The following is a 22217-nucleotide window of genomic DNA, read 5'->3' as shown; positions in this document are numbered from 1 at the left end:
TGGGCGAAGAGAGAGAGTCTGCCCCCCACTAGATCCGGTTCCGGATCGGGGGCCCTCGGTTCATGCTGTCTTAGGGGCAGCAGCAGGTTTTCTGGCCTGCTTGCCCTTATTCCAGGACTGGTTAGGTTTCCAGCCTTGTCTGTAACGAGCAACAGCTCCTTCCTGTTTTGGTGCAGTGGAAGTTGATACTGCACCCGCTTTGAAATTCCGAAAGGGACGAAAATTAGACTGTCTAGCCTTAGCTTTGGCTTTGTCTTGAGGTAGAGCGTGGCCCTTACCTCCTGTAATGTCAGCGATAATTTCTTTCAAACCGGGCCCAAATAAAGTTTGCCCCTTGAAAGGTATATTAAGTAATTTGGACTTAGAAGTTACATCAGCCGACCAGGATTTTAGCCACAGCGCCCTACGTGCCTGAATGGCGAATCCTGAATTCTTAGCCGTAAGTTTGGTTAAATGTACTACGGCCTCCGAAATGAATGAATTAGCTAGTTTAAGGACTCTAAGCCTGTCCGTAATGTCGTCCAGCGTAGCTGAACTAAGGTTCTCTTCCAGAGACTCAATCCAAAATGCTGCCGCAGCCGTAATCGGCGCGATGCATGCAAGGGGTTGCAATATAAAACCTTGTTGAACAAACATTTTCTTAAGGTAACCCTCTAATTTTTTATCCATAGGATCTGAAAAAGCACAGCTATCCTCCACCGGGATAGTGGTGCGCTTAGCTAAAGTAGAAACTGCTCCCTCCACCTTAGGGACCGTTTGCCATAAGTCCCGTGTGGTGGCGTCTATTGGAAACATCTTTCTAAATATTGGAGGGGGTGAGAACGGCACACCGGGTCTATCCCACTCCTTAGTAACAATTTCAGTTAATCTCTTAGGTATAGGAAAAACGTCAGTACTCGCCGGTACCGCAAAGTATTTATCCAACCTACACATTTTCTCTGGTATTGCAACAGTGTTACAATCGTTAAGAGCCGCTAAGACCTCCCCTAGTAATACACGGAGGTTTTCCAATTTAAATTTAAAATTTGAAATATCTGAATCCAATCTGCTTGGATCAGAACCGTCACCTACAGAATGAAGCTCTCCGTCCTCATGCTCTGCAAGCTGTGACGCAGTATCAGACATGGCCCTAGAATTATCAGCGCACTCTGTTCTCACCCCAGAGTGATCACGCTTGCCTCTTAGTTCTGGTAACTTAGCCAAAACTTCAGTCATAACAGTAGCCATATCTTGTAATGTTATCTGTAATGGCTGCCCAGATGTACTAGGCGCCATAATATCACGCACCTCCCGGGCGGGAGACGCAGGTACTGACACGTGAGGCGAGTTAGACGGCATAACTCTCCCCTCGCTGTTTGGTGAAATTTGTTCAATTTGTACAGATTGGCTTTTATTTAAAGTAGCATCAATACAGTTAGTACATAAATTTCTATTGGGCTCCACCTTGGCATTGGAACAAATGACACAGGTATCTTCCTCTGAATCAGACATGTTTAACACACTAGCAATAAACATGCAACTTGGTTACAATCTTATTTAACAAAAACGTACTGTGCCTCAAAGAAGCACTAAACGATTAAATGACAGTTGAAATAATGAACTGAAAAACAGTTATAGCATCACTCTTTAAAAACAACACAACTTGTTAGCAAAGGTTTGTTCCCATTAGTAAAGTAACACTAATTAAATTTTAAACATAAAAATCACAGAGCAATTTTAAAACACAGTCACTACATAAGTCTCACAGCTCTGCTGAGAGAATCTACCTCCCTTCAAAGAAGTTTGAAGACCCCTGAGTTCTGTTAGAGATGAACCGGATCATGCAGAAAATACAAGAGTAACTGACTGGAAATTTTTGATGCGTAGCAAAGAGCGCCAAAAACGACCCCTCCCCCTCACACACAGCAGTGAGAGAGAAACGAAACTGTCATAATCAAAACAAGCAAACTGCCAAGTGGAAAAATAATGCCCAAATATTTATTCACTCAGTACCTCAGAAATGCAAACGATTCTACATTCCAGCAAAAACGTTTAACATGAATTAAATACCTATTAAAAGGTTTAATGTACTTTTACAGAGTAATTCCGGTGAAATACCATCCCCAGAATACTGAAGTGTAGAGTATACATACATGTCATTATAACGGTATGGCAGGATTTTCTCATCAATTCCATTCAGAAAATAAAAACTGCTACATACCTCAATGCAGATTCAACTGCCCGCTGTCCCCTGATCTGAAGCTTTTACCTCCCTCAGATGGCCGAGAAACAGCAATATGATCTTAACTACTCCGGTTAAAATCATAAGAAAAACTCTGGTAGATTCTTCTTCAAACTCTGCCAGAGAAGTAATAACACGCTCCGGTGCTATTGTAAAATAACAAACTTTTGATTGAAGTTATAAAAACTAAGTATAATCACCATAGTCCTCTCACACCTCCTATCTAGTCTTTGGGTGCAAGAGAATGACTGGGGGTGACGTAGAGGGGAGGAGCTATATAGCAACTCTGCTGGGTGAATCCTCTTGCACTTCCTGTAGGGGAGCAGATAATATCCCAGAAGTAATGATGACCCGTGGACTGATCACACATAACAGAAGAAATATATATATATATATATACACATCCATACATATACACACACACACGTATATATTGGGTTTCATGTCCCTTTAATATATTTAACTAACAGGGAGCAACTTCTCACTTACAGTCCAGTTGCCAGCACTCAGGTTTTGCAGGGCTCCTGCTGCTGCCTCTAACGTGTTGAAGTTTTGACTCTCTGTCAGAATGGATAGATACAGACGCACCACTTCTGGTTGGTACAGGAGCTCGAATCCTGCGCAAGAAAGAAAAGAAAAACGTGTCAGATTCTGAAGGAGAATAAAAATAGTGAAAAACTGCATAATGTGATCACAAAACAAGTCACATATTTATAAGCTTTGGACTTTAAGCCCAATGAGGAAAGTTTTCACTATATAGTATATAAATATGCAGAGCAATTATAGATTTAAAAACATTGAGGATTTTAGAAAACAAAAATGCTGACTGAGCAGTTAAATGGTAACTAATTTCACTACGTTCTCATCTTGAATTTTTTGTTTTCAAATTAAAAACAACTGAAAGGTAAACCAGCTAAAATGACAAAATTCTGAACACAGATAAAATATGCTATATAGCCACATGAGGGCAGTAGAGGAACTTTTAAAAATCCACTCAAGGTCACCGCCAAGGAAAGTGGTGCAAGCAGTGTGACTAACACTTGAAAGCACTGCGGATGGCAGCTGCCCTATGACCATCACATAACCCAGAATAAAACTGCTGCACTGCTCCACCACATAGGCAGCAGAATCTAAACTTGCACAACCTGTAAAAAGATCTATAGGTATGAAAAGGTTAAGACGAAAAAACAAACTGGAGAAAACGTGTGAGAGCCAAAAGCAACACTACCCTGACACTAATGGGAGTCATTTATCTAGGCTACAAGACAAGGAGGTAGCGCACCCAGGAGATGCATGTGTTGATTGGGTTCTGACAATACAATGAACAGTGGCATACCAACTCCATGCAGGAATAGGGCCTATTATTCACACAAATATAGCACAGCACGATTCTGTAATGTTTGAATAAACGGTTACTTAATAAAAGTTCTCTCATGCAGAATCAAACATTAAAGTAGTGAAATGTGAAAGAAATAAGACTTAATATATAAGTGGGATATTACATCTACATTGAAAAGGGGGGAAAAAAAACAATATGATGCCAAAACAAATGTAAACTAAACCAAAATATGTATGGTTAATTCAATTACTGCTTAATTACAGTTGTTGAACGTTAGTGAACAGGACAACCACTAATTAGAAATACTATTAATTTGGTGCATAAAAAGAAAATGTCAATAAAATACATTGTTACAGGGAAATGCTCAGAATTCTGTTATCTTCATAAATAATGTATGTACCCTAAATCAAACATTACTACACATGAAAAGGTTAAGGGATTCAACACTCATATTCAGGATATCAACAAATGGACGCAGAATTCACATTGCACTGATTACAAACCCAACTGTTTGGCACGTACACAGTTTGGGAGGGGATTAGTTATATTTATGTTCCCATTAACTCTGTCTGCAGGCTGTTTTTAAACTGCTATTGTTAGTGTATCTCTTAACTGGGACTCAAAGTCCCAGACCCCACATTCTTTGGCTAAGAGCCACTGATATGTTAACAACATCTCAGTAGCTGAAAAAAGCGTTAAATCTGGCTGCCCATCTGTTACCATAGTGAGGTCTATCAAGAAAGATCAGACATATATACATACATATACACATACATACACACACACACACACACATATATATATATAAATACAGTTGTGCTCACAAGTTTACATACCCTAGCAGAATTTATGATTTCTTGGCCATTTTTCAGAGACTATGAATGGTAACAAAAACTTTTCTTTCACTCATGGTTAGTGTTAGGCTGAAGCCATTTATTACCAATCAACTGTGTTTACTCTTGCATAAACTGCACCTTTGAGATCTCCCCAGAGTGGCTCAATGATATTGAGGTCAGGAGACCGAGATGGCCACACCAGAACCTTCAATTTATTCTGCTGTAGCCAATGACAGGTCGACTTGGCCTTCTGTTGAGGATCATTGCCATGTTGGAATGTCCAAGTACCTCCCATGCGCAGCTTCTGGGGTGATGAATGCAAATTTTCCTCCAGCATTTTTTGATAACATACTGCATTCATCTTGCCATCAATTCTGACCAAATCTCCTGTGCCTTTGTAGCTCACACATCCCCAAAACATCAGCGATCCACCTCCGTGTTTCACAGTAGGAATAGTGTACCTATCATCATAGGCCTTGTCGACTCCTCTCCAAATGTAGCGTTTATGGTTGTGGCCAAAAAGCTAAATTTTGGTCTCATCACTCCAAATGACTTTGTGCCAGAAGGTTTGAGGCGTGTCTCTGCTGTTTGTTTGGCGTATTGTAAGCGGGATACTTTGTGGCATTTGCGTAGTAATGGCTTTCTTCTGGCGACTCGACGATGCAGCCCATCTTTCTTCAAAAGCCTCCTTATTGTGCATCTTGAAATAGCCACTCCACATGTTTTCAGAGAGTCCTGTATTTCACCTGAAGTTATTTGTGGGTTTTTCTTTGCATCCCGAACAATTTACCTGGCAGTTGTGGCTGAAATTTTAGTTGGTCTACCTGTCCGTGGTTTGGTATCAACAGAACCCCTTATTTTTCACTTCTTGATTAGAGTTTGAACACTGCTGATTGGCATTCTTAATTCCTTGGATATATTTTTATATCCCTTTCATGTTTTATACAGTTCAAATACCTTTTCCCGCAGATCCTTTGACAATTCTATTGCTTTCCCCATGACTCAGAATCCAGAAACGTTAGTGCAGCACTGGATAAAAGATGCAAGGGTCCATCAGGAGTCCAGAAACTCATGGACCTTTTATACACACACACTAATTACAAGCAAACAGATCACAGGTGAGGATGGTTACCTTTAATAGCCATTCAAACCCCTTTGTGTCAACTTGTGTGCGTGTTATCAGGCCAAAATCACCTGGGTATGTAAACTTTTGATCAGGGTCATTTGGGTAGCTTATGTTGTCATTCTGATTTAAAAAGAGTAAACACAGTTGATTGATAATAAATGGCTTCAGCCAAAAACTAACCATGAGCTGTGCTGGATATTGCAATTTTAGCGGGCTTTTTACAGCGTATCAAGTAAATGGTAAGGGGTATATTAGGCATAAGTTTGGGGTATGTCGGATACGGATTGTATTCTTTTATGTGACCAAGGCCTCTGTGAGGTGCCGAAACGTTATGGGCTTTTATATGACACATAAAGGTGTTTGAAATATCTGAGTGTCTGCTTATTTTTGAAGATTTTAAGGGATTTAAACCAGATCCTGATCCTCAAATACTGTCTTCTTGGATGTTTATAGCAGTGCACAGAGTGGTTGGTGATGTTGGTGAGTGCTGATCTTTGTGTGTGTGTGTGTGTGTGTATGTATATATATATATATATATATATATATATATATATATATATATACACACACACACTTTATATAAATATATATATATATATATATATATATATATATATATATATATATATATATATATATATATATATATATATATATATATACACACATACACACATATACATACACACACACATATATACACACAAACGCACACATTATATATATATATATATATATATATATATATATATATATATATATATATATATATATATATATATATATATATACATATACACACACACACACATATACATACACACACACATATATACACACAAACGCACACATTATATATATATATATATATATATACACATATACACACACACATATATATATATATATATATATACACATACACATACATATATACACACATTATATATATATATATATACACATACACACATATATACAATATATACACACACACAAATTATATATATATATATATATATATATATATATATATATATATACACACACAAAAGTTATTTAAAAAGTTGTAGGTGTGCTTTAAACTGATTTTGGAAAGAGAGAAACAAAGTAAGAGAAAGAAAGTACAAATGCTGCATCTCTCTGTAAAAATAAATTTAAAAAAACCTCCAACAGCTGATTACGGTACTCCCCTCTTAAGTTGAACCAGCTTAGCGCTGTTATTTTGACATTTGAGCGTTGCAGTAATTACACAGATTTCATAGTCATTAGAAACCCTAGTTATAATGAAAATAAAATGGTTCAGAAATGGAGCAGATGGCCAGAAGGGCAGCGGCAGAGGTGGACTTCCTACTGAGAGCAGAACGTACAACACTTCAGAGCCACAGCCAAGGAGCTGAAGGAACTTCAAGTAAAGGTGAAGTCTCAATTCTATCTCCTTAAAGCTCAGCTGAATTTGTGCTGATATTTGTTTCAGAATATTATAATTGCTGAATGTGGTAAATGCAAAGAAATATCTATGTTAAGTTAGATTTAAAAAATTGGCAATATTACATTTTTATACCTAGCTTGGGATAGATATATATATACTTTAAGGCAATGAATGTTTAAGAATTAATATTGTCAAAGTGAATAAGCTCTCACATGAACTAAATCAACAATAACTGATAGATGACATTAGAATGTAAATTCCAACGTCTCAACGCAATAAGACATTAGCAGTAACGCTATTAGTTTGTTGGTGGCAAGAATGTGTATCTCGTACACAGAAATGAGGCTTTCATTAGCTTGCTTAAAAGAAGGCTGTGACAGCCCTGCAGACAGCAGGGTCTTTCAACATCAGCAGCATGGGCCCAAAAAAACAGTAGCCATGGTTACCAAAACAGAGCCCCTTCGGAAGATGCACAGCAGTTTGCTGAGTTTGTCAAAATTTCACCTGGGTCATGTGGAGCAGAGAGATAATAGTGTTTCTGGTACTGATGGGATATGTCAGATCAAGGCATGTGAACTTATCAAAATGAGCCCAGACACCTTTAGAAAATGTAATCTTAGAAATGGCTATTGCATGTAGCAGAGGCACCCCATTATATAGCTCAGTACATTATATAGGAGTATTATTACTGCTAATATATAAAGCAGCAACATATTCAGCATCATTATGACAAAGTGCATGATTAAACAGACAATGATAAAATAGAAGTAGAGGCCCCGCCCGTGATGAGTTACAACTGCTGTACATAGCATCTGTGTCAGGTGATCTATGGGACAGATGAGCTTGTGTAAAAAGAAATGCACAGGAACACCTGAGAGGTTAGGGATCAGGGGCAAGAAAAAAAGAAAATAGGTTAATGTATATATATTTTTTTTTTAAGTTTAAAAGACGTGTTTTAGAAAACAACTGAAAGTCTGCTGACAGTAGAAGGTGAGAGACCTGAGGCAAAACAATGTCTGGATTGTAAATCTCCATGAACTCTCTGTAAAGTAATCATTTTATCCATATTTTTGCCATTACATTCTCCAATACAGTGGCTGCAGCATTACACTCATAACATCTGAGATGGTCACCCAAGGAACTCATGCAAAGGAGAATGTCATAACCTATGTCAGCCTGTCAAACCCATCAGAGATAATTATATTATAGGCCATTTACACACTCATTTGTTTCCTTCACAAAAGAAAAAACCTTATGGCAAATCAGTTGGGTACAAAAGGTCCAGTCAGGTAATATTACTCAGAAAAGAAAACAAATCCTTTGTTTAGTATAAAAACTGAACTACATAGAAGGGCACCCTGAAGCTACATAAAATAACGTAACTTTGCAGAATGTTATGTCATCATCAGCACCATTATGGGAGTAATCAGACCCTGCTGGTCTCTAATGGTATCTTGATACAATTCCCATGAATGCCACATAGTAATCTGGCAATGCATCTTTATCAAACCGTAAACTATGGTCCTGTGACAATTGTAGGAAAAAATACAAGCAACTTGGTAGTGGAATGCACAAAATCTATAAAAAGCAAAAAACATAAGTAGAAAGGATTAAGAGAAACATCTAATTAAAAAAAGAAAAAAGAGAAGCATAGTGATGAAGCCAGCATACAGATGTGTGCTTCAAAAGGTTTTCAGGTTTATCTTCAAAGGCTTTTAGCTTTAGATATGCAAGGGCTAAATGTTCGGCTGCCCTCGCTAGCTGTAAAATCAGACTAATACCGGTTTGATATAACTTATGTGGTACATTGCAGCTTTTGACTGCCTGACCAGGTTGTGAGTTACAACCTCCTGCACGCCACTGCACTTTTACAACCACACCCAAAAGACCAATAGTACTGGAGTCAATATTGTAACTCTTCTGCTACAGAAGGCTGACGGAATACTGCAGCACAGGGATTGTAGCACACTTCAACAACTGGCAGCAAAAGGAATATCTACTTTAGGATCCAGAGTAAAATAAAGAAAAGAGAGCTGAAACTATATATTCAACCCACATATATTGCAGCACTGGTATGAAATCAAAATAATAAAACTATGTATCCTTAATTAACAGCAGCAGTCACTGAATAAATTTATATAATGAAATGCGTTCAGATCAAAATGTTTTCCTAAACACACACAAGCTTCTTTTAATTTCCAATAATCAAGGTTAAAAGAGACACAAGTCAAAATTAAAGGGACAGTAAACCTTAAAATGAATGTTATATAATTCTGCACATAGTGCAGAATTATATAACATTATATTAGCCAACCATTATTTAACATAATATTGCCTTTTTATTTTTAGCAAAAAACGCTGTTTTACAGACCTGCTCTCTGGGCTCTGCTGAGCGGGTCTGTTTTTTTTCCTCAGCGCATCGGGCCAGCTGTATAGTCACAGCCCGGCCCGACCGCGCCATAAGATTAAGTGCAGCTCGCTGCTGCTGTCAGCTGGCCCGATGCGCTGAGGAAAAAAAACAGACCCGCTCAGCAGAGCCCAGAGAGCGGGTCTGTAAAACAGTGTTTTTTGCTAAAAATAAAAAGGCAATATTATGTTAAATAATGGTTGGCTAATATAATGTTATATAATTCTGCACTATGTGCAGAATTATTTAACATTAATTTTAAGGTTTACTGTCCCTTTAAACTTTCATGATTCAGATAGAGCAGCAATTTTAAACAACTTTCCAATTTACTTCCATTAACAAAATGTGCAGTCTTTCTATATTTACACTTTGAGTCACCAGATCCTATTGAGCATGTGCAAGAATTTACAGAATATACATATATGCATTTGTGATTGGCTAATGGCTGTCACATGATACAGGAGGGGTGGAATGAGACATAACTTTGAAATTTTCAGAAAAAAAACTTCACTATTCATTTGAAATTTAGACTAAGTGCTATTGCATTGTCTTTTTATCATGCATTTGTTCATTATGCAAATCTACTGTGTTTACTGGTCCTTTAACCCCTTAGTGACCAGAGCACTTTTCCATTTTCTGTCCGTTTGGGACCAAGGCTATTTTTACATTTTTGCGGTGTTTGTGTTTAGCTGTAATTTTCTTCTTACTCATTTACTGTACCCACACATATTATATACCGTTTTTCTCGCCATTAAATGGACTTTCTAAAGATACCATTATTTTCATCATATCTTATAATTTACTATAAAAAAAATGATAAAATATGAGGAAAAATGGAAAAAAACACACTTTTTCTAACTTTGACCCCCAAAATCTGTTACATATCTAAAACCACCAAAAAACACCCATGCTAAATAGTTTCTAAATTTTGTCCTGAGTTTAGAAATACCCAATGTTTACATGTTCTTTGCTTTTTTTGCAAGTTATAGGGCCATAAATATAAGTAGCACTTTGCTATTTCCAAACCATTTTTTTCCAAAATTAGCGCTAGTTACATTAGAACACTGATATCTTTCAGGAATCCCTGAATATCCCTTGACATGTATATATTTTTTTTTTTGTAGACATCCCAAAGTATTGATCTAGGCCAATTTTGGTATATTTCATACCACCATTTCACCGCCAAATGCGATCAAATACAAAAAATTGTTCACTTTTTCACAAATTTTTTCACAAACTTTAGGTTTCTCACTGAAATCATTTACAAACAGCTTGTGCAATTATGGCATAAATGGTTGTAAATTCTTCTCTGGGATCCCCTTTGTTCAGAAATAGCACACATATATGGCTTTGGCGTTGCTTTTTGGTAATTAGAAGGCCGCTAAATGCCACTGCGCACCACAAGTGTATCATGCCCAGCAGTTAAGGGGTTAATTAGGGAGCTGTTAGGGAGCTTGTAGGGTTAATTTTAGCTTTAGTGTAGTGTAGTAGACAACCCCAAGTATTGATCTAGGCACATTTTGGTATATTTCATGCCACCATTTCACCGCCAAATGCGATCAAATTAAAAAAAACGTAAAATTTTTCACAATTTTAGGTTTCTCACTGAAATCATTTACAAACAGCTTGTGCAATTATGGCACAAATGGTTGTAAATGCTTGTCTGGGATCCCCTTTGTTCAGAAATAGCAGACATATATGACTTTGGCGTTGCTTTCTGGTAATTAGAAGACCACTAAATCCTGTTGCGCCTCACACGTGTATTATGGCTAGCAGTGAAAGGGTTAATTAGGGAGTTTGTAGGGAGCTTGCAGGGTTAATTTTAGCTTTAGTGTAGAGATCAGCCTCCCATCTGACACATCCCACCCCCTGATCCCTCCCAAACAGCTCCCTTCCCTCCCCCACCCCACAATTGTCCCCGCCATCTTAAGTACTGGCAGAAAGTCTGCCAGTACTAAAATAACATAATTTATGTAAGAACTTACCTGATAAATTCATTTCTTTCATATTAACAAGAGTCCATGAGCTAGTGACGTATGGGATATACATTCCTACCAGGAGGGGCAAAGTTTCCCAAACCTTAAAATGCCTATAAATACACCCCTCACCACACCCACAAATCAGTTTAACGAATAGCCAAGAAGTGGGGTGATAAGAAAAAGTGCGAAGCATATAAAATAAGGAATTGGAATAATTGTGCTTTATACAAAAAAATCATAACCACCACAAAAAAAGGGTGGGCCTCATGGACTCTTGTTAATATGAAAGAAATGAATTTATCAGGTAAGTTCTTACATAAATTATGTTTTCTTTCATGTAATTAACAAGAGTCCATGAGCTAGTGACGTATGGGATAATGACTACCCAAGATGTGGATCTTTCCACACAAGAGTCACTAGAGAGGGAGGGATAAAATAAAGACAGCCAATTCCTGCTGAAAATAATCCACACCCAAAATAAAGTTTAACGAAAAACATAAGCAGAAGATTCAAACTGAAACCGCTGCCTGAAGAACTTTTCTACCAAAAACTGCTTCAGAAGAAGAAAATACATCAAAATGGTAGAATTTAGTAAAAGTATGCAAAGAAGACCAAGTTGCTGCTTTGCAGATCTGGTCAACCGAAGCTTCATTCCTAAACGCCCAGGAAGTAGATACTGACCTAGTAGAATGAGCTGTAATTCTTTGAGGCGGAGTTTTACCCGACTCAACATAGGCAAGATGAATTAAAGATTTCAACCAAGATGCCAAAGAAATGGCAGAAGCTTTCTGGCCTTTCCTAGAACCGGAAAAGATAACAAATAGACTAGAAGTCTTACGGAAAGATTTCGTAGCTTCAACATAATATTTCAAAGCTCTAACAACATCCAAAGAATGCAATGATTTCTCCTTAGAATTCTTAGGATTAGGACATAATGAAGGAACCACAATTTCTCTACTAATGTTGTTGGAATTCACAACTTTAGGTAAAAATTCAAAAGAAGTTCGCAACACCGCCTTATCCTGATGAAAAATCAGAAAAGGAGACTCACATGAAAGAGCAGATAATTCAGAAACTCTTCTAGCAGAAGAGATAGCCAAAAGGAACAAAACTTTCCAAGAAAGTAATTTAATGTCCAATGAATGCATAGGTTCAAACGGAGGAGCTTGAAGAGCTCCCAGAACCAAATTCAAACTCCAAGGAGGAGAAATTGACTTAATGACAGGTTTTATACGAACCAAAGCTTGTACAAAACAATGAATATCAGGAAGAATAGCAATCTTTCTGTGAAAAAGAACAGAAAGAGCAGAGATTTGTCCTTTCAAAGAACTTGCGGACAAACCCTTATCCAAACCATCCTGAAGAAATTGTAAAATTCTCGGTATTCTAAAAGAATGCCAAGAAAAATGATGAGAAAGACACCAAGAAATATAAGTCTTCCAGACTCTATAATATATCTCTCGAGATACAGATTTACGAGCCTGTAACATAGTATTAATCACGGAGTCAGAGAAACCTCTATGACCAAGAATCAAGCGTTCAATCTCCATACCTTTAAATTTAAGGATTTCAGATCCGGATGGAAAAAAGGACCTTGTGACAGAAGGTCTGGTCTTAACGGAAGAGTCCATGGCTGGCAATATGCCATCCAGACAAGATCCGCATACCAAAACCTGTGAGGCCATGCCGGAGCTATTAGCAGAACAAACGAGCATTCCCTCAGAATCTTGGAGATTACTCTTGGAAGAAGAACTAGAGGCGGAAAGATATAGGCAGGATGATACTTCCAAGGAAGTGATAATGCATCCACTGCCTCCGCCTGAGGATCCCGGGATCTGGACAGATACCTGGGAAGTTTCTTGTTTAGATGAGAGGCCATCAGATCTATCTCTGGGAGCCCCCACAATTGAACAATCTGAAGAAATACCTCTGGGTGAAGAGACCATTCGCCCGGATGCAACGTTTGGCGACTGAGATAATCCGCTTCCCAATTGTCTACACCTGGGATATGAACCGCAGAGATTAGACAGGAGCTGGATTCCGCCCAAACCAAAATTCGAGATACTTCTTTCATAGCCAGAGGACTGTGAGTCCCTCCTTGATGATTGATGTATGCCACAGTTGTGACATTGTCTGTCTGAAAACAACTGAACGATTCTCTCTTCAGAAGAGGCCAAAACTGAAGAGCTCTGAAAATTGCACGGAGTTCCAAAATATTGATCGGTAATCTCACCTCCTGAGATTCCCAAACTCCTTGTGCCGTCAGAGATCCCCACACAGCTCCCCAACCTGTGAGACTTGCATCTGTTGAAATTACAGTCCAGGTCGGAAGAACAAAAGAAGCCCCCTGAATTAAACGATGGTGATCTGTCCACCACGTTAGAGAGTGTCGAACAATCGGTTTTAAAGATATTAATTGAGATATCTTCGTGTAATCCCTGCACCATTGGTTCAGCATACAGAGCTGAAGAGGTCGCATGTGAAAACGAGCAAAGGGGATCGCGTCCGATGCAGCAGTCATAAGACCTAGAATTTCCATGCATAAGGCTACCGAAGGGAATGATTGTGACTGAAGGTTTCGACAAGTTGTAATCAATTTTAGACGTCTCTTGTCTGTTAAAGACAGAGTCATGGACACTGAATCTATCTGGAAACCCAGAAAGGTTACCCTTGTTTGAGGAATCAAAGAACTTTTTAGTAAATTGATCCTCCAACCATGATCTTGAAGAAACAACACAAGTCGATTCGTATGAGACTCTGCTAAATGTAAAGACGGAGCAAGTACCAAGATATCGTCCAAATAAGGAAATACCACAATACCCTGTTCTCTGATTACAGACAGAAGGGCACCGAGAATCTTTGTGAAAATTCTTGGAGCTGTAGCAAGGCCAAACGGTAGAGCCACAAATTGGTAATGCTTGTCTAGAAAAGAGAATCTCAGGAACTGATAATGATCTGGATGAATCGGAATATGCAGATATGCATCCTGTAAATCTATTGTGGACATATAATTCCCTTGCTGAACAAAAGGCAATATAGTCCTTACAGTTACCATCTTGAACGTTGGTATCCTTACATAGCGATTCAATAATTTTAGATCCAGAACTGGTCTGAAGGAATTCTCCTTCTTTGGTACAATGAAGAGATTTGAATAAAACCCCATCCCCTGTTCCGGAACTGGAACTGGCATAATTACTCCAGCCAACTCTAGATCTGAAACACAATTCAGAAATGCTTGAGCTTTCACTGGATTTACTGGGACATGGGAAAGAAAAAATCTCTTTGCAGGAGGTCTCATCTTGAAACCAATTCTGTACCCTTCTGAAACAATGTTCTGAATCCAAAGATTGTGAACAGAATTGATCCAAATTTCTTTGAAAAAACGTAACCTGCCCCCTACCAGCGGAACTGGAATGAGGGCCGTACCTTCATGTGAACTTAGAAGCAGGCTTTGCCTTTCTAGCAGGCTTGGATTTATTCCAGACTGGAGATGGTTTCCAAACTGAAACTGCTCCTGAGGACGAAGGATCAGGCTTTTGTTCTTTGTTGAAACGAAAGGATCGAAAACGATTGTTAGCCCTGTTTTTACCTTTAGACTTTTTATCCTGTGGTAAAAAAGTTCCTTTCCCACCAGTAACAGTTGAAATAATAGAATCCAACTGAGAACCAAATAATTTGTTTCCCTGGAAAGAAATGGAAAGTAGAGTTGATTTAGAAGCCATATCAGCATTCCAAGTCTTAAGCCATAAAGCTCTTCTGGCTAAGATAGCCAGAGACATAAATCTAACATCAACTCTAATAATATCAAAAATGGCATCACAGATGAAATTATTAGCATGCTGGAGAAGAATAATAATATCATGAGAATCACGATTTGTTACTTGTTGCGCTAGAGTTTCCAACCAAAAAGTTGAAGCTGCAGCAACATCAGCCAATGATATAGCAGGTCTAAGAAGATTACCTGAACATAGATAAGCTTTTCTTAGAAAAGATTCAATTTTTCTATCTAAAGGATCCTTAAACGAGGTACCATCTGATGTAGGAATGGTAGTACGTTTAGCAAGGGTAGAAATAGCCCCATCAACTTTAGGGATTTTGTCCCAAAATTCTAACCTGTCAGGCGGAACAGGATATAATTGCTTAAAACGTTTAGAAGGAGTAAATGAATTACCCAATCTATCCCATTCCTTAGCAATTACTGCAGAAATAGCATTAGGAACAGGAAAGACTTCTGGAATAACCGCAGGAGCTTTAAAAACCTTATCTAAACGTATAGAATTAGTATCAAGAGGACTAGAATCCTCTATTTCTAAAGCAATTAGTACTTCTTTAAGTAAAGAGCGAATAAATTCCATCTTAAATAAATATGAAGATTTATCAGCATCAATCTCTGAGACAGAATCCTCTGAACCAGAAGAGTCCAAAGAATCAGAATGATGGTGTTCATTTAAAAATTCATCTGTAGAAAGAGAAGATTTAAAAGACTTTTTACGTTTACTAGAAGGAGAAATAACAGACAAAGCCTTCTTTATGGATTCAGAAACAAAATCTCTTATGTTATCAGGAACATTCTGCACCTTAGATGTTGAGGGAACTGCAACAGGCAATGGTACATCACTAAAGGAAATATTATCTGCATTAACAAGTTTGTCATGACATTTAATACAAACAACAGCTGGAGGAATAGCTACCAAAAGTTTACAGCAGATACACTTAGCTTTGGTAGATCCAGCAGGCAGAGGTTTTCCTGTAGTATCTTCTGGCTCAGATGCAACGTGAGACATCTTGCAATATGTAAGAGAAAAAACAACATATAAAGCAAAATAGATCAAATTCCTTATAAGACAGTTTCAGGAATGGGAAAAAAATGCCAAACATCAAGCTTCTAGCAACCAGAAGCAAATGAAAAATGAGACTGAAATAATGTGGAGACAAAAGCAACGCCCATATTTTTTGGCGCCAAAAAAGACGCCCACATTATTTGGCGCCTAAATGCTTTTTGCGCCAAAAATGACGCAACATCCGGAACGCCGACATTTTTGGCGCAAAATAACGTCAAAAAATGACGCAACTTCCGGCGACACGTATGACGCCGGAAACGGAAATGAATTTTTGCGCCAAAAAAGTCCGCGCCAAAAATGACGCAATAAAATGAAGCATTTTCAGCCCCCGCGAGCCTAACAGCCCACAGGGAAAAAGTCAAATTTTTGAGGTAAGAAAAAATATGATAATTAAAGCATAATCCCAAATATGAAACTGACTGTCTGGAAATAAGGAAAGTTGAACATTCTGAGTCAAGGCAAATAAATGTTTGAATACATATATTTAGAACTTTATAAATAAAGTGCCCAACCATAGCTTAGAGTGTCACAGAAAATAAGACTTACTTACCCCAGGACACTCATCTACATGTTTGTAGAAAGCCAAACCAGTACTGAAACGAGAATCAGTAGAGGAAATGGTAAATATAAGAGTATATCGTCGATCTGAAAAGGGAGGTAAGAGATGAATCTCTACGACCGATAACAGAGAACCTTATGAAATAGACCCCGTAGAAGGAGATCACTGCATTCAATAGGCAATACTCTCCTCACATCCCTCTGACATTCACTGCACGCTGAGAGGAAAACCGGGCTCCAACTTGCTGCGGAGCGCATATCAACGTAGAATCTAGCACAAACTTACTTCACCACCTCCCTTGGAGGCAAAGTTTGTAAAACTGATTTGTGGGTGTGGTGAGGGGTGTATTTATAGGCATTTTAAGGTTTGGGAAACTTTGCCCCTCCTGGTAGGAATGTATATCCCATACGTCACTAGCTCATGGACTCTTGTTAATTACATGAAAGAAAAAAGGGTTTTTAAAAAAAAATGAATTTTTTTTTTAGCATATTTACATATGCTACTGTGTAGGATCCCCCCCTTAGCCCCCAACCTCCCTGATCCCCCCCAAAACCGCTCTCTAACCCTCCCCTCTGCCTTATTGGGGGCCATCTTGGGTACTGGCAGCTGTCTGCCAGTACCCAGTTTACAATAAAAAAATGCTTTTTTTTTGTTTTTTTTCTGTAGTGTAGCTTCCCCCCCCCCCCACCCCCCACAGACTAACCCCCACCACCTTGCTTATTGTTTAACATTTTTTTTTTAATATATTTTTTATTTCCCATTTTCTGTAGTGTAGCGGTTCCCACCCGCTCCCTCCCCGTGCACGCGCCCGCCCCCACCCTCCCGTGCCCGTGCGCGCCCCCAGCCACCCCCGCCCACGATCCCGCCCCCCTTCACATCCACATGGCCATCGATGGCCGCCACCCGCCTCCCGGTCCGGCTCCCACCCACCAACGCAGGTAGCCACCGATCTCCGGTGCAGAGAGGGCCACAGAGTGGCTCTCTCTGCACCGGATGACTTAAAAACGTTATTGCAGGATGCCTCCATATCGAGGCATCACTGCAATAACCGGAAAGCAGCTGGAAGCGAGCAGGATCGCTTCCAGCTGCTTTCCACACTGAGGACGTGCAGGGTACGTTCTCAGGCATTAACTGCCTTTTTTCTGAGGACGTACCCTGCACGTCCTCAGTCGTTAAGGGGTTAAAGGTACATGAAACCCAAAAAAAATCTTTCATGGTTCAGATAAAGAATACAATTTTAAACAACTTTCTAATTTACTTCTATTATCTAATTTGTTTCATTCTCTTGGTATCATGTGTTGAAGGAGCAGCAATACACTACTGGTTTCTAACTGAACATATGGGTGAGCCAATCACAATCAATAACAGAATTTATGTTTACCTGATAAATTACTTTCTCCAACGGTGTGTCCGGTCCACGGCGTCATCCTTACTTGTGGGATATTCTCCTCCCCAACAGGAAATGGCAAAGAGCCCAGCAAAGCTGGTCACATGATCCCTCCTAGGCTCCGCCTACCCCAGTCATTCGACCGACGTTAAGGAGGAATATTTGCATAGGAGAAACCATATGATACCGTGGTGACTGTAGTTAAAGAAAATAAATTATCAGACCTGATTAAAAAAACCAGGGCGGGCCGTGGACCGGACACACCGTTGGAGAAAGTAATTTATCAGGTAAACATAAATTCTGTTTTCTCCAACATAGGTGTGTCCGGTCCACGGCGTCATCCTTACTTGTGGGAACCAATACCAAAGCTTTAGGACACGGATGAAGGGAGGGAGCAAATCAGGTCACCTAAATGGAAGGCACCACGGCTTGCAAAACCTTTCTCCCAAAAATAGCCTCAGAAGAAGCAAAAGTATCAAACTTGTAAAATTTGGTAAAAGTGTGCAGTGAAGACCAAGTCGCTGCCCTACATATCTGATCAACAGAAGCCTCGTTCTTGAAGGCCCATGTGGAAGCCACAGCCCTAGTGGAATGAGCTGTGATTCTTTCGGGAGGCTGCCGTCCGGCAGTCTCGTAAGCCAATCTGATGATGCTTTTAATCCAAAAAGAGAGAGAGGTAGAAGTTGCTTTTTGACCTCTCCTTTTACCAGAATAAACAACAAACAAGGAAGATGTTTGTCTAAAATCCTTTGTAGCATCTAAATAGAATTTTAGAGCGCGAATAACATCCAAATTGTGCAACAAACGTTCCTTCTTTGAAACTGGTTTCGGACACAGAGAAGGTACGATAATCTCCTGGTTAATGTTTTTGTTAGAAACAACTTTTGGAAGAAAACCAGGTTTAGTACGTAAAACCACCTTATCTGCATGGAACACCAGATAAGGAGGAGAACACTGCAGAGCAGATAATTCTGAAACTCTTCTAGCAGAAGAGATTGCAACTAAAAACAAAACTTTCCAAGATAATAACTTAATATCAACGGAATGTAAGGGTTCAAACGGAACCCCCTGAAGAACTGAAAGAACTAAATTGAGACTCCAAGGAGGAGTCAAAGGTTTGTAAACAGGCTTAATTCTAACCAGAGCCTGAACAAAGGCTTGAACATCTGGCACAGCTGCCAGCTTTTTGTGAAGTAACACAGACAAGGCAGAAATCTGTCCCTTCAGGGAACTTGCAGATAATCCTTTTTCCAATCCTTCTTGAAGGAAGGATAGAATCTTAGGAATCTTAACCTTGTCCCAAGGGAATCCTTTAGATTCACACCAACAGATATATTTTTTCCAAATTTTGTGGTAAATTTTCCTAGTTACAGGCTTTCTGGCCTGAACAAGAGTATTGATAACAGAATCTGAGAACCCTCGCTTCGATAAGATCAAGCGTTCAATCTCCAAGCAGTCAGCTGGAGTGAAACCAGGTTCGGATGTTCGAACGGACCCTGAACAAGAAGGTCTCGTCTCAAAGGTAGCTTCCAAGGTGGAGCCGATGACATATTCACCAGATCTGCATACCAAGTCCTGCGTGGCCACGCAGGAGCTATCAAGATCACCGACGCCCTCTCCTGATTGATCCTGGCTACCAGCCTGTGGATGAGAGGAAACGGCGGGAACACATAAGCTAGTTTGAAGGTCCAAGGTGCTACTAGTGCATCCACTAGAGCCGCCTTGGGATCCCTGGATCTGGACCCGTAGCAAGGAACTTTGAAGTTCTGACGAGAGGCCATCAGATCCATGTCTGGAATGCCCCACAGCTGAGTGACTTGGGCAAAGATTTCCGGATGGAGTTCCCACTCCCCCGGATGCAATGTCTGACGACTCAGAAAATCCGCTTCCCAATTTTCCACTCCTGGGATGTGGATAGCGGACAGGTGGCAGGAGTGAGACTCCGCCCATAGAATGATTTTGGTCACTTCTTCCATCGCTAGAGAACTCCTTGTTCCCCCCTGATGGTTGATGTACGCAACAGTTGTCATGTTGTCTGATTGAAACCGTATGAACTTGGCCCTCGCTAGCTGAGGCCAAGCCTTGAGAGTATTGAATATCGCTCTCAGTTCCAGAATATTTATCGGTAGAAGAGATTCTTCCCGAGACCAAAGACCCTGAGCTTTCAGGGCTCCCCAGACCGCGCCCCAGCCCATCAGACTGGCGTCGGTCGTGACAATGACCCACTCTGGTCTGCGGAATGTCATCCCTTGTGACAGGTTGTCCAGGGACAGCCACCAACGGAGTGAGTCTCTGGTCCTCTGATTTACTTGTATCTTCGGAGACAAGTCTGTATAATCCCCATTCCACTGACTGAGCATGCACAGTTGTAATGGTCTTAGATGAATGCGCGCAAAAGGAACTATGTCCATTGCCGCTACCATCAACCCGATCACTTCCATGCACTGAGCTATGGAAGGAAGAGGAACGGAATGAAGTATCCGACAAGAGTCTAGAAGCTTTGTCTTTCTGGCCTCTGTCAGAAATATCCTCATTTCTAAGGAGTCTATTATTGTTCCCAAGAAGGGAACCCTTGTTGACGGAGATAGAGAACTCTTTTCCACATTCACTTTCCATCCGTGAGATCTGAGAAAGGCCAGGACGATGTCCGTGTGAGCCTTTGCTTGAGGAAGGGACGACGCTTGAATCAGAATGTCGTCCAAGTAAGGTACTACAGCAATGCCCCTTGGTCTTAGCACAGCTAGAAGGGACCCTAGTACCTTTGTGAAAATCCTTGGAGCAGTGGCTAATCCGAAATGAAGCGCCACGAACTGGTAATGCTTGTCCAGGAATGCGAACCTTAGGAACCGATGATGTTCCTTGTGGATAGGAATATGTAGATACGCATCCTTTAAATCCACCGTGGTCATGAATTGACCTTCCTGGATGGAAGGAAGAATAGTTCGAATGGTTTCCATCTTGAACGATGGAACCTTGAGAAACTTGTTTAAGATCTTGAGATCTAAGATTGGTCTGAACGTTCCCTCTTTTTTGGGAACTATGAACAGATTGGAGTAGAACCCCATCCCTTGTTCTCTTAATGGAACAGGATGAATCACTCCCATTTTTAACAGGTCTTCTACACAATGTAAGAATGCCTGTCTTTTTATGTGGTCTAAAGACAACTGAGACCTGTGGAACCTCCCCCTTGGAGGAAGTCCCTTGAATTCCAGGAGATAACCTTGGGAGACTATTTCTAGCGCCCAAGGATCCAGAACATCTCTTGCCCAAGCCTGAGCGAAGAGAGAGAGTCTGCCCCCCACCAGATCCGGTCCCGGATCGGGGGCCAACATTTCATGCAGTCTTGGTAGCAGTGGCAGGTTTCTTGGCCTGCTTTCCCTTGTTCCAGCCTTGCATTGGTCTCCAAGCTGGCTTGGCTTGAGAAGTATTACCCTCTTGCTTAGAGGACGTAGCACCTCGGGCTGGTCCGTTTCTACGAAAGGGACGAAAATTAGGTTTATTTTTTGCCTTGAAAGGCCGATCCTGAGGAAGGGCGTGGCCCTTACCCCCAGTGATATCAGAGATAATCTCTTTCAAGTCAGGGCCAAACAGCGTTTTCCCCTTGAAAGGAATGTTAAGTAACTTGTTCTTGGAAGACGCATCAGCCGACCAAGATTTCAACCAAAGCGCTCTGCGCGCCACAATAGCAAACCCAGAATTCTTAGCCGCTAACCTAGCCAATTGCAAAGTGGCGTCTAGGGTGAAAGAATTAGCCAATTTGAGAGCATTGATTCTGTCCATAATCTCCTCATAAGGAGGAGAATCACTATCGACCGCCTTTATCAGCTCATCGAACCAGAAACATGCGGCTGTAGCGACAGGGACAATGCATGCAATTGGTTGTAGAAGGTAACCCTGCTGAACAAACATCTTTTTAAGCAAACCTTCTAATTTTTTATCCATAGGATCTTTGAAAGCACAACTATCCTCTATGGGTATAGTGGTGCGTTTGTTTAAAGTGGAAACCGCCCCCCTCGACCTTGGGGACTGTCTGCCATAAGTCCTTTCTAGGGTCGACCAAAGGAAACAATTTTTTAAAAATGGGGGGAGG

The 22217-nt window shown here is 40.1% G+C and overlaps 1 protein-coding gene across 4 annotated transcripts in view; it reads right to left on the bottom strand.

Moving 5' to 3' along the window:
• Window positions 1-22217, bottom strand: part of ARVCF (ARVCF delta catenin family member) — a 929071-nt gene that overhangs the window by 25184 nt on the left and 881670 nt on the right. For all 4 annotated transcript variants that reach the window (XM_053701911.1, XM_053701912.1, XM_053701909.1 and 1 more), the window contains one exon: window positions 2711-2838. In XM_053701911.1, the coding sequence (XP_053557886.1) occupies window positions 2711-2838 (128 nt within the window). The remainder of the gene's footprint in view (window positions 1-2710; window positions 2839-22217) is intronic.

This window comes from Bombina bombina, chromosome 2 (genome assembly GCF_027579735.1).
Source record: "Bombina bombina isolate aBomBom1 chromosome 2, aBomBom1.pri, whole genome shotgun sequence".
NCBI classification, from domain to species: Eukaryota; Metazoa; Chordata; class Amphibia; order Anura; family Bombinatoridae; genus Bombina; species Bombina bombina.
The sequence above is the reverse complement of the archived record's forward strand: the minus strand, read 5'-3'. Positions and strand labels throughout refer to the sequence as shown.